The sequence below is a fragment of the Balaenoptera ricei genome, chromosome 5 (genome assembly GCF_028023285.1).
Source record: "Balaenoptera ricei isolate mBalRic1 chromosome 5, mBalRic1.hap2, whole genome shotgun sequence".
In the NCBI taxonomy this organism is placed as follows: Eukaryota; Metazoa; Chordata; class Mammalia; order Artiodactyla; family Balaenopteridae; genus Balaenoptera; species Balaenoptera ricei.
In genome coordinates this window covers 138,417,578-138,430,477 of record NC_082643.1, presented here as the reverse complement: position 1 = coordinate 138,430,477, position 12,900 = coordinate 138,417,578, and the positions used below count along the sequence as shown (strand labels likewise).

The 12,900-nt window shown below is 39.6% G+C and overlaps 1 protein-coding gene and 1 pseudogene across 8 annotated transcripts in view; both read left to right on the top strand.

Moving 5' to 3' along the window:
• Nucleotides 1-12,900, top strand: part of ELF2 (E74 like ETS transcription factor 2) — a 93,824-nt gene that overhangs the window by 21,890 nt on the left and 59,034 nt on the right. For 7 of the 8 annotated variants that reach the window (XR_009503372.1, XM_059923612.1, XM_059923611.1 and 4 more), the window contains exons 2-3: nt 3,941-4,029; nt 5,474-5,712. The exons of the other annotated variant lie outside the window; for it this stretch is intronic. Coding sequence is in view for 6 of the 7 variants with exons in the window: in XM_059923612.1 (XP_059779595.1) it covers nt 5,641-5,712 (72 nt within the window). In the remaining variant the exon portion in view is untranslated. The remainder of the gene's footprint in view (nt 1-3,940; nt 4,030-5,473; nt 5,713-12,900) is intronic. 8 annotated transcript variants of the gene reach the window in all.
• LOC132366675 (large ribosomal subunit protein uL4-like) lies at nt 11,113-12,310 on the top strand (annotated as a pseudogene).

Here is a 12,900-nt window from a genome sequence, read left to right as displayed (position 1 = left end):
GTGGTATCAACCACAGATGTTTAAAACCTGGATACACAGATGTTTAAAACGTGGTGCTTTGAGAAAGTGGTAAGAAGGTAAGAATATTAAGAAGGTAAAGAGAAGCAGGATTTTAGGGAGCACTCAGGAAAGGCATAGGTGTTGGGCTTGCTGTGGTTGATGGGAGGTGGCAACTGGAAGCTGTTACTTCCCTGATGTTCTTGTGAGGGAGGTATATAATGTGAATTGGGGGAAGAGAATTACAGAAAATGATCTTGAGCCCTTCAGTGATGAGGTTGCTTGAGAGCTGAGGCCTGTAAGACAGCTAGGAATTGGCCAAATGGGCCAACAGGGGAAGGGTGTCAAGACAGGAGAGAGAAGAATGTAGAGAACTGTAAACAGCTGTAGTGTAAACAACCAAGATGGAGGGAGTAAAGGAAAGTGAGGCTGGACCAGTGAGCATGGATTAGATTTGTGACTTCCATACTGGAGCATATCAGAATGAACATTTCATAACTTCTGAAAAAGAGACCTAGACCCCTTGCTCGTTTCTACTAAATCAGTATGCTTGCAAAGAGGTTGAAATTTCATCTTGCAGGTGATGATGGACTGCTGAAGAATTTTGAGAGGGGCCCGACGTTATTCCATCTTGGATCACCCTGACAGTGCAGTTAGATGGGCTTGAAGGGAGGGAAGGTTAGAGGCCAAGAGGCCAAATCTGAGGCTCTTACAGCTATAGAAAAATGATAACAAGGACCTCAACTAGGGCAGAGGATGTGAGATTATAGAGCAAGAGTCAGAAGTGAGAGAGGATGATGGTGTTGCTGGGGAAAGGAGTCACAGATGACTTCAGCCTCTGTTGTTTTAGGCAACTGGTGTAGGTGACAGGGTAGCTTATGGGGCTAATAAAGCACAGTAGGCGAGCTCATACCTTGGGGGAGGTAGCAGAGAAAAAGTTGAGTTTGGGACGTACTGGACTTGTTTCCCAGCGTCGTTCATCCCGTTTCATGGCTAGTCCAGGTGTTCTGACTGATTTCTCTGGATTCAGTCTTGACTCTTCTCTTTCATTCACACCCCGCATCCAGTTTGCTATCAAATTTTGCCCATTTTACCTACAAAAATTTCTAAAAGTTGACCACTGTTCGCTCTCTCCAGAACCTACCACTCAGTCCTAGCCACTGTCATTTCTCACCTAGTTATTAGAGTAGCTTCCAAATTGATCTCCCTGCTTCTGGCCCTGTCCCCTTGTCTGTTCTCAACCCAGCAGCTGAATGACCGTTAGAATAATCAGGTCATCTCTGTGCGTAAAACCCTCCTTCTCCCTGGGTCAAAGGCAGAGTCCTCATAGAGGGCGTACATAACCCCTTCCCTTACCTCTTGGTCGTCATCATCTACTCTTCCTTCCTCTTGCTCGCTTCCCTCCAGCCGTATTGGCCTCCTTGCTGATCTTTGAACTTTCAGGCTTATTCCCTCTTGAAGATCTTGAATGTTGTCTTTCCTTTCACGAGGGAGCTCTCCCCATGCCCCCCGTCACTGGCACAACTCCTTCCTACTTCCGAGTTTTCACTCATATGTCACTTTTTCAGTGAATTCTTCTCTGATTACCCAGTTTGAAATTGCAGCCCTCTTCCTTGCCAAATATTTTCTCCTTTTGGTTCATTTGCCTCCTTAGCCTTTATCACTGTCTACATGGGTGCTAAACATATTTTGCTTTTTTCATCTTTCCCCACTGGAATTTAAGATACATAAGAGCAAGGACTTCTGCTTTTTTCACCACTGTACCTCTAGCGACCGAAAACTATTCATATATAAAAGGTGCTCAATTAGTGTTTGTTGAATGACTGAATTAATTAATGGAGTCCTTGGGATATCCTGGAATAGATGCTTGCTATTTATTTATACCCTATTTAATTTCACAAGGAAGTACAGGCAAGAAAGTATCTAGCAGACAAACTGGAGCCCATAAAGTGGTTTAGACTGGAAGAGAGATTTGAGTGAAGCCGTGGCAGTGCATGAGATGGTTTAGAGAGAGTGAAGAAGCAGAAGAGGACTGGAGATGGGATCCTGGAAACACCTACCAGGATTGACCAGAGAGTTGCACTGTCCTTAGAGTTACCCAGGCGGGAACCCTGCTCTGGGTCTTGTGCTTTAGAGGTCCTCCTCCGGCCTTCCTGCAGCTAACCCCTGCTGATAGGATGAGGATTTTGAGGGACCAATCCATCTGGAACCTATTTCTAGATCAAGCTAAGAGTATTTGAATCCCAGAATTCCCTGCCCATGTAACCCTTCACAGGTCTTTTCCCTGATTCTCTCCTCTGTTAACTATACCACATGTATGGGCTTCCCTAGGCCTAAGGGATGGCCAAGTGGCAGCTGTCTGCAGGCATGTGGCCAGAGCTTAGACATGTTGTCGGGGATGTCCACGTGTGTGTATATGAGGCTCCTCGTAGTCTGGAGTGGAGCCAAAGGTGGGATGAGAGAAAGGGGCAAGCTGCAGGGTGATGGGGGAGTACGGGCCTCCCGTCCCCTCCCCCCACCCCGCCGCCATAGATGTTGAGTCTGAGAATGCCAAATCGGAACTTAGCCTTGTAGGTTGTTATAAAAGTGTATATGTCAAGGTAGCAGAGTAGAATAAAATTTACTAGCTTGTTAGTTTGGTTTATAACTTTAAAATACTTAGGCATGTGGTATGTGGGCTTACATTTGTACTCTTCAAGCTCCTTGAAAACTAGGGGTGGGCCTGCAAGAGGGAATTGAAAAGGAATAGCTCGAGAGGGAGAAGATAAATTCAAGATAGAGTTCCAAGGAGGGAATGATCAACAGTGTCAAATGCTTCAGAGACATTAAGTCCTGTGAAGACAGAAATGTATCCATTGGATTTGATAACCAGAGTTTAGTAAAAATTTCAGTTGGTGGTGATGGCTGCCAAACTTCCATAGGAAGAGTACCTGAGAAATCCGGAAGTGGAGACAGGGTATAAAAGAATTTTTGGGTAGAACCTTATCTGAGAATGGAAGGAACTAGAGTGGTAGCTGGAGGGGTATGCAGGGTCATGGAGGAGTCATGTTTAAGATGAGAGAGTCTTGGGGCTTCCCTGGTGGTCCAGTGGTTAAGACTCCACGTTTCCACTGCAGCGGGCACGGGTTCCATCCCTGGTCCGGGAATTAGGATCCCTCGTGCTGCACGCAGCACGGGCAAGAAATCATAAAAAAAAAAAAAAAAAAAAAAAGTTGAGAGAGTCTTGTAAATGTTTAGATGTTGAGGGAAAGAACCCAATGTTCAGAAAGAGAAGGTTAAGGAAAAAGAGAGAATAATTGATGGGACAAGGCCTAAGATCCAGTGCATAGATGAGCTTTAGAAAGGAGGAGGAAGGCTATTTGAGGAGGCTTGAGGGTGTTTAGATTTGTATGGGTGCTAAGTTTGGAGGGTGAGACAGCAAGAAAGTGAATAGCAGGAAAGTTAACAGGCAATAATATATCATTAGCGTCGTTCAATAGTAGTTTTCTGGGTTAGTTTTTTTTTCTAATTTTTAAAATTTTTTAGGTTTTTAAAATTAACTAACTTATTTATTTTTTATTGAAGTATAGTTGATTGGGTTAGTCTTCTTAAACTTGATTTTATACTCCTGGGGATCTGGGGTTATACCTGCAGCCATGTGTTAAAATCCTGTTGGTTGATTGAAATATAGCCCATAATGTGGGGTATAGGCTATGTATGTTGGAATCTGTCGTTACTCGATACTTGGTATTTAGTGGTGACTTAAAATTTTAAGTTTGATAAAAACTTTTGATTCCTCAATAGCCGAGGAGTAATTTCTTTATTATGTTCATTATAAAATGTGTGCCATCAGGCTTTGGAGATGGTTTGTTGTAATAAGTACCTACTGTCAGAATCACACCTATTTTGGGCAAAATATTTTTTAATAGAATTATATTAATGCTGTCTTTTCCCCCCCCACTAGTAGTTCCAGAGAACTGCTGGTTTATATTTTTAACTCTTGCCAAGTTGTGAAAATAGTGAAGGATGCTTAGACTACTTAACATTCAAATTGTAAGTAAAAGTTATTTCTGCTATTACTATCTATATGATTAGAAAAGAGAAATTGAAAATAGTTGTTACCTTGTATGATAATAGTAAGCTTTAGTGTGATGGGATTGTGGATTTTTCTTAATTTTTATTCTTAAGATACAAATACTTTCTATCCCATTTTCTGTTGATACGATCAAAAAGGAGACTAATAGTACTGAATGGGTCTTAAGTAGTGAGGTGAAATTTCTGCTTTTTTTTCAGGTATTTTTATTGTAGAAGTTTATGGAAATTCTTTAATATTTTATTTCCATATCTGTATGGTACCAGTGTTCAAATTTAATATAGGACACAATATTAATGGAATGATTAATTAGAAACGGTTATTCTTTTCTCTTTAAATATGCTTAATTTTTCTGCATTCTTAAATTTTTATGGGAAAAAAAATCCTGTCAGAAAGAAATCTCTGTAATTTCTCTATGAAATATTTAACATATACAAAATCAAATAAAATGTAACTTTTTAGAATTATTAGAATAATCTAATGCATAAATCTAGATGATGTACATACTGATATTCATCTCTAGTAGGGGGAAAAAGCTTTAATTATGTCTTCTTGAAACCCTTTGCTATACTGCATTTTGAACCAATAGCAAAAAAATTATTGAGGAAAGAATGATAAAGTATATTAAAGTCATTCCAAGTCATTTCACTACCTTATTTTCAAACTACTTTGAAAGTATAAGTTACTCAGATTAATCTATTTTATAGACCTTGTAGAGTATTCAAAATGTGGACACAAAATGAGATTGCTACCATAAGCAAAAGATAATTCTAATTAATTATTCATATAAACAAACCAAATGAGCCAAAGAAGAATGAAACGTTTACAAACCAGGGACTTCCCTGGTGGTCCAGTGGTTCAGACTCCGTGCTTCCACTGCTGGGGGTGGGGGGTTGGGGGTGGGGAGGGGCACGGATTCGATCCCTGGTCGGGGAACTAAGATCCTACATTCTGCGTGGTGCGGTCAAAAAAAAGAAATATTTACAAACCAATAAATCTTTTAATTTGTTAAATAGGTGAATAATTTTGGAAGTTGTCTCTGTACAGCACATTTTATGTTTTCAGTGTGTAAAATTTTTTTTTTAATTTCAGGAATTTTTACCAAAATATTTCAGGAATAATAGTACATCTTCATAAGGGGAGAAAGTTATAACATTTTATCTCTTAGAATGTAAATGTCTTAAGGTCACCAGTGTGCAATAGCTTGGTAAGAACGTATTTCAGATTGTTCACGAACTTGACAGCTGTAAGCCGACCGCTCATTACTGCCCTCTTTTGACACAGGGCTGTATAAGCCTGTCTCCTTTTAGTTTACAAAAATGTTAAAAATTGGATGCAAAATAGGTTGTGCTTTATATCCATCTTGTATATTTTTAATAATTTTTCAATTCTTCCTCTTTTTAGGCTCTCTGGTTATTCATCTTTAGAAGACTGGATTTCTGGATATGTACTCCACTCCTTCTCTGTTGACTTTTAAAACATGATAGTGCAAACCTGTAACGCTGGCAATCATCCATGAACCTTTAATTACGTCGACTGATTGCGTTTGAAGCTTCCTCAGGGAATAAACAATGACATCAGCAGTAGTTGACAGTGGAGGTTCTGTTTTGGAGCTTTCCAGCAGTGGAGTAGAAAATCAAGAGGTTAGGCATCCAATGTATTACATTTCTGTTTTGTTCATAGAAATCAATGCATGAATTAATTTTGAATTTAATGGGGAACAGGTATTTGACAGTAGAAATGTACAATGCATGAGACTATATGTATGTCATGTGTCCTCATGTAATTAGGCAGTAGAAGGTTGAGGAAGGGACTGCTGGGCCTGAGTTGCCTGAGTTGTTGGAACATTGCATACATTGGAATGAACTGGGAGGAAAAAATTGAAAGAAAGAACACTGTAGTACTAGTCGAGAGGTTTAAATTGCTAACAAAATCCATTGCTTTGGATTTGAGAGTGTATAGGCATATACTGTACCTAAATACCTAAGTTAGATTCATCTTAATTTAGAATTTTGTATCTCCTTTAGCTGTTACCTTTGTCTTTTGGTTATTACATCTAATTCAGTGTGGGAAGCCATCATATTTTAATCATATGTTATTTATACTTAAGAATTTAGATAATTTGTAAATCAGAAAGGAAATTCAGTTTTTGAAATTTTATACTTGAAGAATTTTGCAGCTTTGGCATACTTGGTTATTTTTTTTTGTTATTGATAACATTAAAGAATAAGAGATGGGAGTAGAAAAATAACAGTACCAGAAATATATGGACTTCCAGGGCCTGGCTTCTGTTCCCACCATTCAGTAAAGTATCTAAACTGACTATTGGGAAGTATCTAAATTAAAATGGAATAATGCTGTCACAATACTGTCACAATAATGGACAAATATTTGGTCAGAGATAAGATGGGAAAATGGAGAGTTTACTGTATTTAAAAAATCTGTTTTTTCTGTATTCTGTGAAAGATACTGCTCTTACTGGTACTTAATACCATGACTGAGAAACAAGTTAGGATGTCAGGCTGTGTGTTCTGGAATCTGGATTTTTCTTCTAGCTTGCTTGGTGTCTGTGCAGTCTTCCAAGATAGCTGTGGGCAAATTCAGTGGGTTTGTTTTCAGAGGACTTGGTAACTGAAATGTTCCTGTTGTATTTGAATCTAAAACTGGTTCAAAGTCTTTAGCCACAGCTAAAGAACATGTTTTATTCTCGTAATCAATTTCTACTTCTTTCTTAAAGATTCACTTTCTGTATGATCACTTCCAGGTATGATTCTCCAAAGAAATGAGGGACTCGGGATTTCTGTCCCCTCCTATATCACTCAGACTAATTATTGCTTCTTCAAGTACTTTCTCTTTGCCCCATAGTTTTACTCCGTTGGTATTTAATTCTATGGGGGGAGCTGCTAAGAACAGTAGGCAGAATATATTTACCATATGCTGACTGGGTACTGCTATTATGAGAAAAAGAGTACAAGCTTGTTTCTGGAAGACTCTATGCTTTTCTTCATTTACATGGAACCCCAGCTGTTCAAGGCTTGAAGAACTGATTATTATGAAAGAAAGAAAATGATAAATGAAACAATTTTACCAGGGCATTATTGATTAATGATTTATGCGGTAGCCTTAGAAAGTTGTCATAGTGGTATTTTAATTAGGTGGACAAGGAAGCCTTCTCTGACGAGGTGGCATTTTAGTTTAGACCTAAATAGCATAAGGGATTGGGCTGTAGAAACACCTGGGGGAGAGAATTCCTGCAAGAAAGAAAAGCCACTAGTATCTAAAATGTCTCCTGATTTTACAAAGTGAGTTTTGGGGGTAGTGGTATTTGAAAGATAGAATTTTGTCTTATAAGCAGCTATTCAGGAATGTATGTATAATATATATCTATACTATCTATACTCTAAAGTGTAGGGTGGGGTGGAAAAATGACCTGTCAAGATTTTATTACGATAGCTCCAGAATCTGAAGAAAAAATAAATGTTTAAAAAGTGGTGGGCAACACATTTTAAATCAACTATACTCCATTAAAAAAAAATTTTTTTTTTAATTAAAAAAGAAGTGGTAGGCATTTGGAGAGTTGTTAGTGATTTCTAGGCTTTATTTTTTATAACTTTATTACTGTTTATAAAAGTAATACATTTTATTAAATTAGGATAATTCTGTTTCTGACAAGGATAGCAAAAGAAAGTAAACTATAATCTTACTAATGAGTATAGGTACAAAAATCATAAATAAAATCATAATGAATTTATAAAATGCAGTCATATATTAAAAAATCCAATTACCAAATAGGATTTAGATACATGGGGATAATTCAATTTTAAGAAAACCATTAATGTAATATATACGCCTACTAATATGACATATGATATGTTAGGATAAAATGCTTGATGAAATAGGATTTTACGAAATTCAGTATTCGTCCTGATAAAGACTCTTAATAATATAGATGTATATTTCCTTAACATTATAAAAAAAACTTAAAATCAAGAGCTAGAATCCTATTTAATGGTGAAGTACTGGAGTATTTTCTCTAAAGTTGGAGAGAAAGTCAGTATGTGCACTACCATTACTATTATTTAATATTTTCCTGTAATCAGACAAGATAATGAAAAAAATATGTAAATATTATAAAGGAGACCAAATTATTATTTGCAGGTAATATGATTTGCCACCTGGGAAAACCAAAGGGAATCCACGAAAACACATTAGAACTAATAAGAGTGCCTAGCAGTTTGGTGGGTACAAAATTAACATAAAAATATCTAGCTTTCTTTTGTAAGAACTGTAATTAGTTAGAAGAGATCATGGAAAGTAAGATCCCTTTCAGAAAATAAACAAAAAAATGTAAAATGTTGAGGAATAAATGTAAAAGATATATGGGACTTGTTTGAAGAAAACTAATTAATGATACTTAAGTAGACTTTAGTAAACAAAGAGATATACTTCGTATTTGGGTAAGAGAAACGAGAAGGGTCAATATTAGGCAGGATGTCAATTTCCTTCAATTAATCTATATATTTAATTCCATCTCTATCAGATGCTAGGGCAAGTTTGGGGGAAGTTGGACATATGGACCTAAAGATCGTATGAAAGAGCAAACATAAAGGAGTAGCCAGAGCAGTTTTTGCAAAGGAAATACATAGCAGGTAGGGCTCATAGAAATGGGGAATTAATGCAGAAAAAAATACAAAAGGGTTTAAGTATATTTTAAAAAACACAGTGAGTGCAAGTTTTAGAGGGTATCTGCTTCCAGACAAACAAGATTGGGAGTTCTTCCACTTCACACTGTGATGGAATAACTGAGACCAGATTTATACTCCCACCATAAACAACTAGGAAAATGAACAAAACATATGAAACCACAGTTCTGAGACATTCGTGCTACGGTCTGAATGTTTGTGACCCCCATAAAAGCCATATGTTGAATCCAAACTTCCAAAGATGATGATTATTAGGAAGGTATTCGGAAGTAGGGCTTTAGGGAGGTGATTAGGTCATGAGGGGGGAACCCTTATGAATGGGGTTAGAGCTTTTATAAAAGGCTCCAGAGAGATCTTTTGCCCCTTCTGTCATGTGAAGGGCACACCAAGAAGTCTACGACCTAGAAGAAGGCCCCCACCCGGTCACGCTGCTACCCTGATCTCGGACTCGCCGCTTCCAGAACCGAGAGCAATAAGTCTCTGCTGTTTTTCAGCCACCTAGTCCGGCCTTTTGTTGTCGTAGCACGAATGGACTGAGACACTTGGACGCCAGGCTGTGCCAGGCTGTGCCTCCTGAGCAGAGAGAAGTGGCTGCGCTCCTTACTGCTCGGAGCCGCTTTCTGGACCGCAGTGTGGGAAGGAGGAGTCCAGGCAGAGCGTGACGGGGTCGCTGAGCTGAGGAAACAAAATGTGGAATTTGGAGAGGCTAATGCAACTAATTTGAGGGGCAGAGTATCTGAGAGGAAGAAGCTGCCCAGAGGAAGAATGTTGGAACTCAGCCTTGGGTTCCCCTAGTCTTTAGCTGAATGAGCCCCCAGGTGTAGAGTGTGAAACTGTGTGAAGCCAGGCAAAGAATGATCAGAATGGTGTAAACTCAGTAGTTTACTGAAAACACCTACAGAATTCACTCAGGGCTGGGAGATCCTAGAGTTCCAGTCAGCTGGAGTGGAGGGTCCTCGTTAACCGCCCAGGGCATTCATTGGAGACTCTGGAAGAGTCACGCCTTACAGTAGAGCTGAACTAGCCCTAGAATAAAGGGGAGTCCAGACTTGCCCTAAAAAGGGTTAAAAACAGGCCTTGAAAGTTGATCCATAAGTAATGTAACTATCTGTCATAGTAAACGTTATTAAAATAAAACAATGTGTAAATTATACCCAACAATGTAAATTTTACATATGAAATACTCATGTTAAATGCAAGGAAGCAGGAATAATATAACTTGGAGAAAAAATTGTCAATGAAAACAGAAATACAAATGGTAGATATGATGAAATTAGCAGGTAAGATTTCAAAACAGCTATTATAAATACACTCAAGAAATGTAAAGAAAACATGAATCTCAGAGGAGAGGTGTAAATGACATAAAAGAACAAAATGAAACTTCTAGAAATGAAATATATACTATATGAAAAGAAAAATTCACTGTATAAGATTAAAAATAAATTTGGTACTGTATAAGAAAAGACCAGTGAATTTGAAGAGGGCAATAGAAACTACTTTATGAAGCACAGAGAGAAAAACTGAAAAAAGAAAAAAAAAAAATGAACAGTTTGGCTTCCCTGGTGGTGCAGTGGTTGAGAATCTGCCTGCCAATGCAGGGGACACGGATTCGAGCCCTGGTCTGGGAAGATCCCACATGCCGTGGAGCAACTAAGCCCGTGAGCCACAACTACTGAGCCTGCGCGTCTGGAGCCTGTGCTCCGCAACAAGAGAGGCCGCGATAGTGAGAGGCCCGCGCACCACGATGAAGAGTGGCCCCTGCTTGCCGCGACTAGAGAAAGCCCTAGCACAGAAACGAAGACCCAACACAGCCAAAAAATAAATTAATTAATTAATTAAAAAAAGAAAAAAAAAATGAACAGTGACTTGGTTACCTGTGGGACAATATCAAGTTGTCTAACATAATGTAATTGGAGTACCAGAATGAGAGAACAGAAAAAACATGAAGAAATAATGGCTATAAAAATTTCCAAGTTTGATGAAAAATATAAACGCATAGATCTGAGAAACTTAAACCCTAAACAGGATAAAGCAGAGAGCAAATAGACTGGTACATTATTAGGTACATCATAATGAAACTGTTGAAGGCCAGTTTCAGAAAGAAAATCTTAAAAGCTTCCAGAGAGCTTTTCCTTTGGGAGCCGCTGGGTTGAGAGGAGCGTGGCCTTCTCCTCTCCCCGCCGTGGCGTGTGCTCACCCACTGATATCAGTGTACTCCGAAAACGGGGAGTCATCTGGCAGAAATGTCACTTTGCCTGCTGTGTTCAAGCTCTGACTTGACCAGATATTGTGAACTTTGTTCACACCAACTTGTGCAAAAACAGCACAGCCCCGTGCTGTCAGTGAATTAGCAGGTCATCAAACCAGTGCTGAATCTTGGGATACTGGCAGAGCTGTGGCTCGAATTCCCAGAGTTCGAAGTGGCGGGACTCACCACTCTGGCCAGGGTGCTTTTGAAAATGTGTCGTGGGGGCCACATGTTTGCGCCCGCCAAGACCTGGCGACGCTGGCACCGCAGAGTGAACGTAACGCAGAAGCGATACGCCGTCTGCTCTGCACCGGCTGCCTCGGCGTTACCAGCGCTGGTTGTGTCTAAAGGTCGTCGTACTGAGGAAGTGCCTCAGTTTCCTTTGGTGGTTGAAGACAAAGTTGAAGGCTACAAGAAGACCACGCAGGCTGTTTTGCTTCTGAAGAAACTTAAGGCTTGGAATGATATCAGAAAGGTCTACGCCTCTCAGAGAATGAGAGCTGGCCAAAGCAAAATGAGAAACCGTCGCCGTATCCAGTGCAGGGGACCCTGCATCATCTGTAATGAGTGCATCATCAAGGCCTTCAGAAACGTCCCTGGAATTACTCTGCCTAATGTGAGCAAACCGAACCTTTTGAAACTTGCTCCTGGTGGGCATGTGCTGCGTTCCTGCATTTGGACTGAAAGTGCTTTCTGCAAGTTAGAGGAGCTGTATGGCACTTGGCGTAAAGCTGCTCCCCTCAAGAGTAGCTACAGCCTCCCCATGCACAAGATGCTCAGTACAGACCTTAGCAGAATCTTGAAAAGCCCAGAGATCCAAAGAGCCCTCCGAGCACCATGGGAGAAGATTCATCACAGAGTCCCGAAGAGTCCGCTGAAAAACCTGAGAATCACGTTGAAGCTAAACCTGTATGCAAAGACCATGTGCTGGAACACCATTCTTCGCCAGGCCGAGAACCACAGAATCGGATGGATAGGGCAGCAGCAGCACTAGAAGCCAAATCAGATGAGAAGGGGGTTCCAGGCAAGACGCCTGCGGTGGGGGGGCTTCCCTGGTGGCGCAGTGGTTGAGAATCTGCCTGCCAATGCAGGGGACACGGGTTCGAGCCCTGGTCTGGGAAGATCCCACGTGCTGCGGAGCAACTAGGCCCGTGAGCCACAATTACTGAGCCTGCGTGTCTGGAGCCCGTGAGCCACAACTACTGAGCCTGCGCGTCTGGAGCGTGTGCTCCGCAACAAGAGAGGCCGCGACAGTGAGAGGCCCGCGCACCGCGATGAAGAGTGGCCCCTGCTCGCCACAACTAGAGAAAGCCCTCGCACAGAAACGAAGACCCAACACAGCCATAAATAAATAAATTAATTAATTAAAAAAAAAAATAGGTGAAGTTGATTGAAAATAAATGACTTAGTAGTTGAGATAGACTATCCTGCAAGTTTTATATTATGTAAATGGTACTTCTTTTTAAATTACCCGTATAGACTTTAAGGTTTTTTTTGTTTTTTGGTCATTATTATTTTTATTTTTATTTTTTTTCATTTATTCTCTTTTTTGTCATTGTTATTTTTAAATAAAAAAAGTATTTTGATTTTTCTTCTTAGTTATACAGAATATAGTACAAAATAGTAAACTCAGACATACTGAGAAAATGAAAATTCCTCTTTTATCTGCTCACCTCTCTTACTAGGTTATTAGTAGTTTGAGATATGTTCAGATTTTTTAATGCATTTGTAAAACAAACATGTATATAAATAGAATCATACAACAGTACTGTTCTGTTAACCATTTTCCCCCCACTTATTTGTATCATGGATACTTTTCCATGATGATACGTGGATATCTATCGAACCTTTTAATTGACGTGCAAGAGTCTCTCAGTATG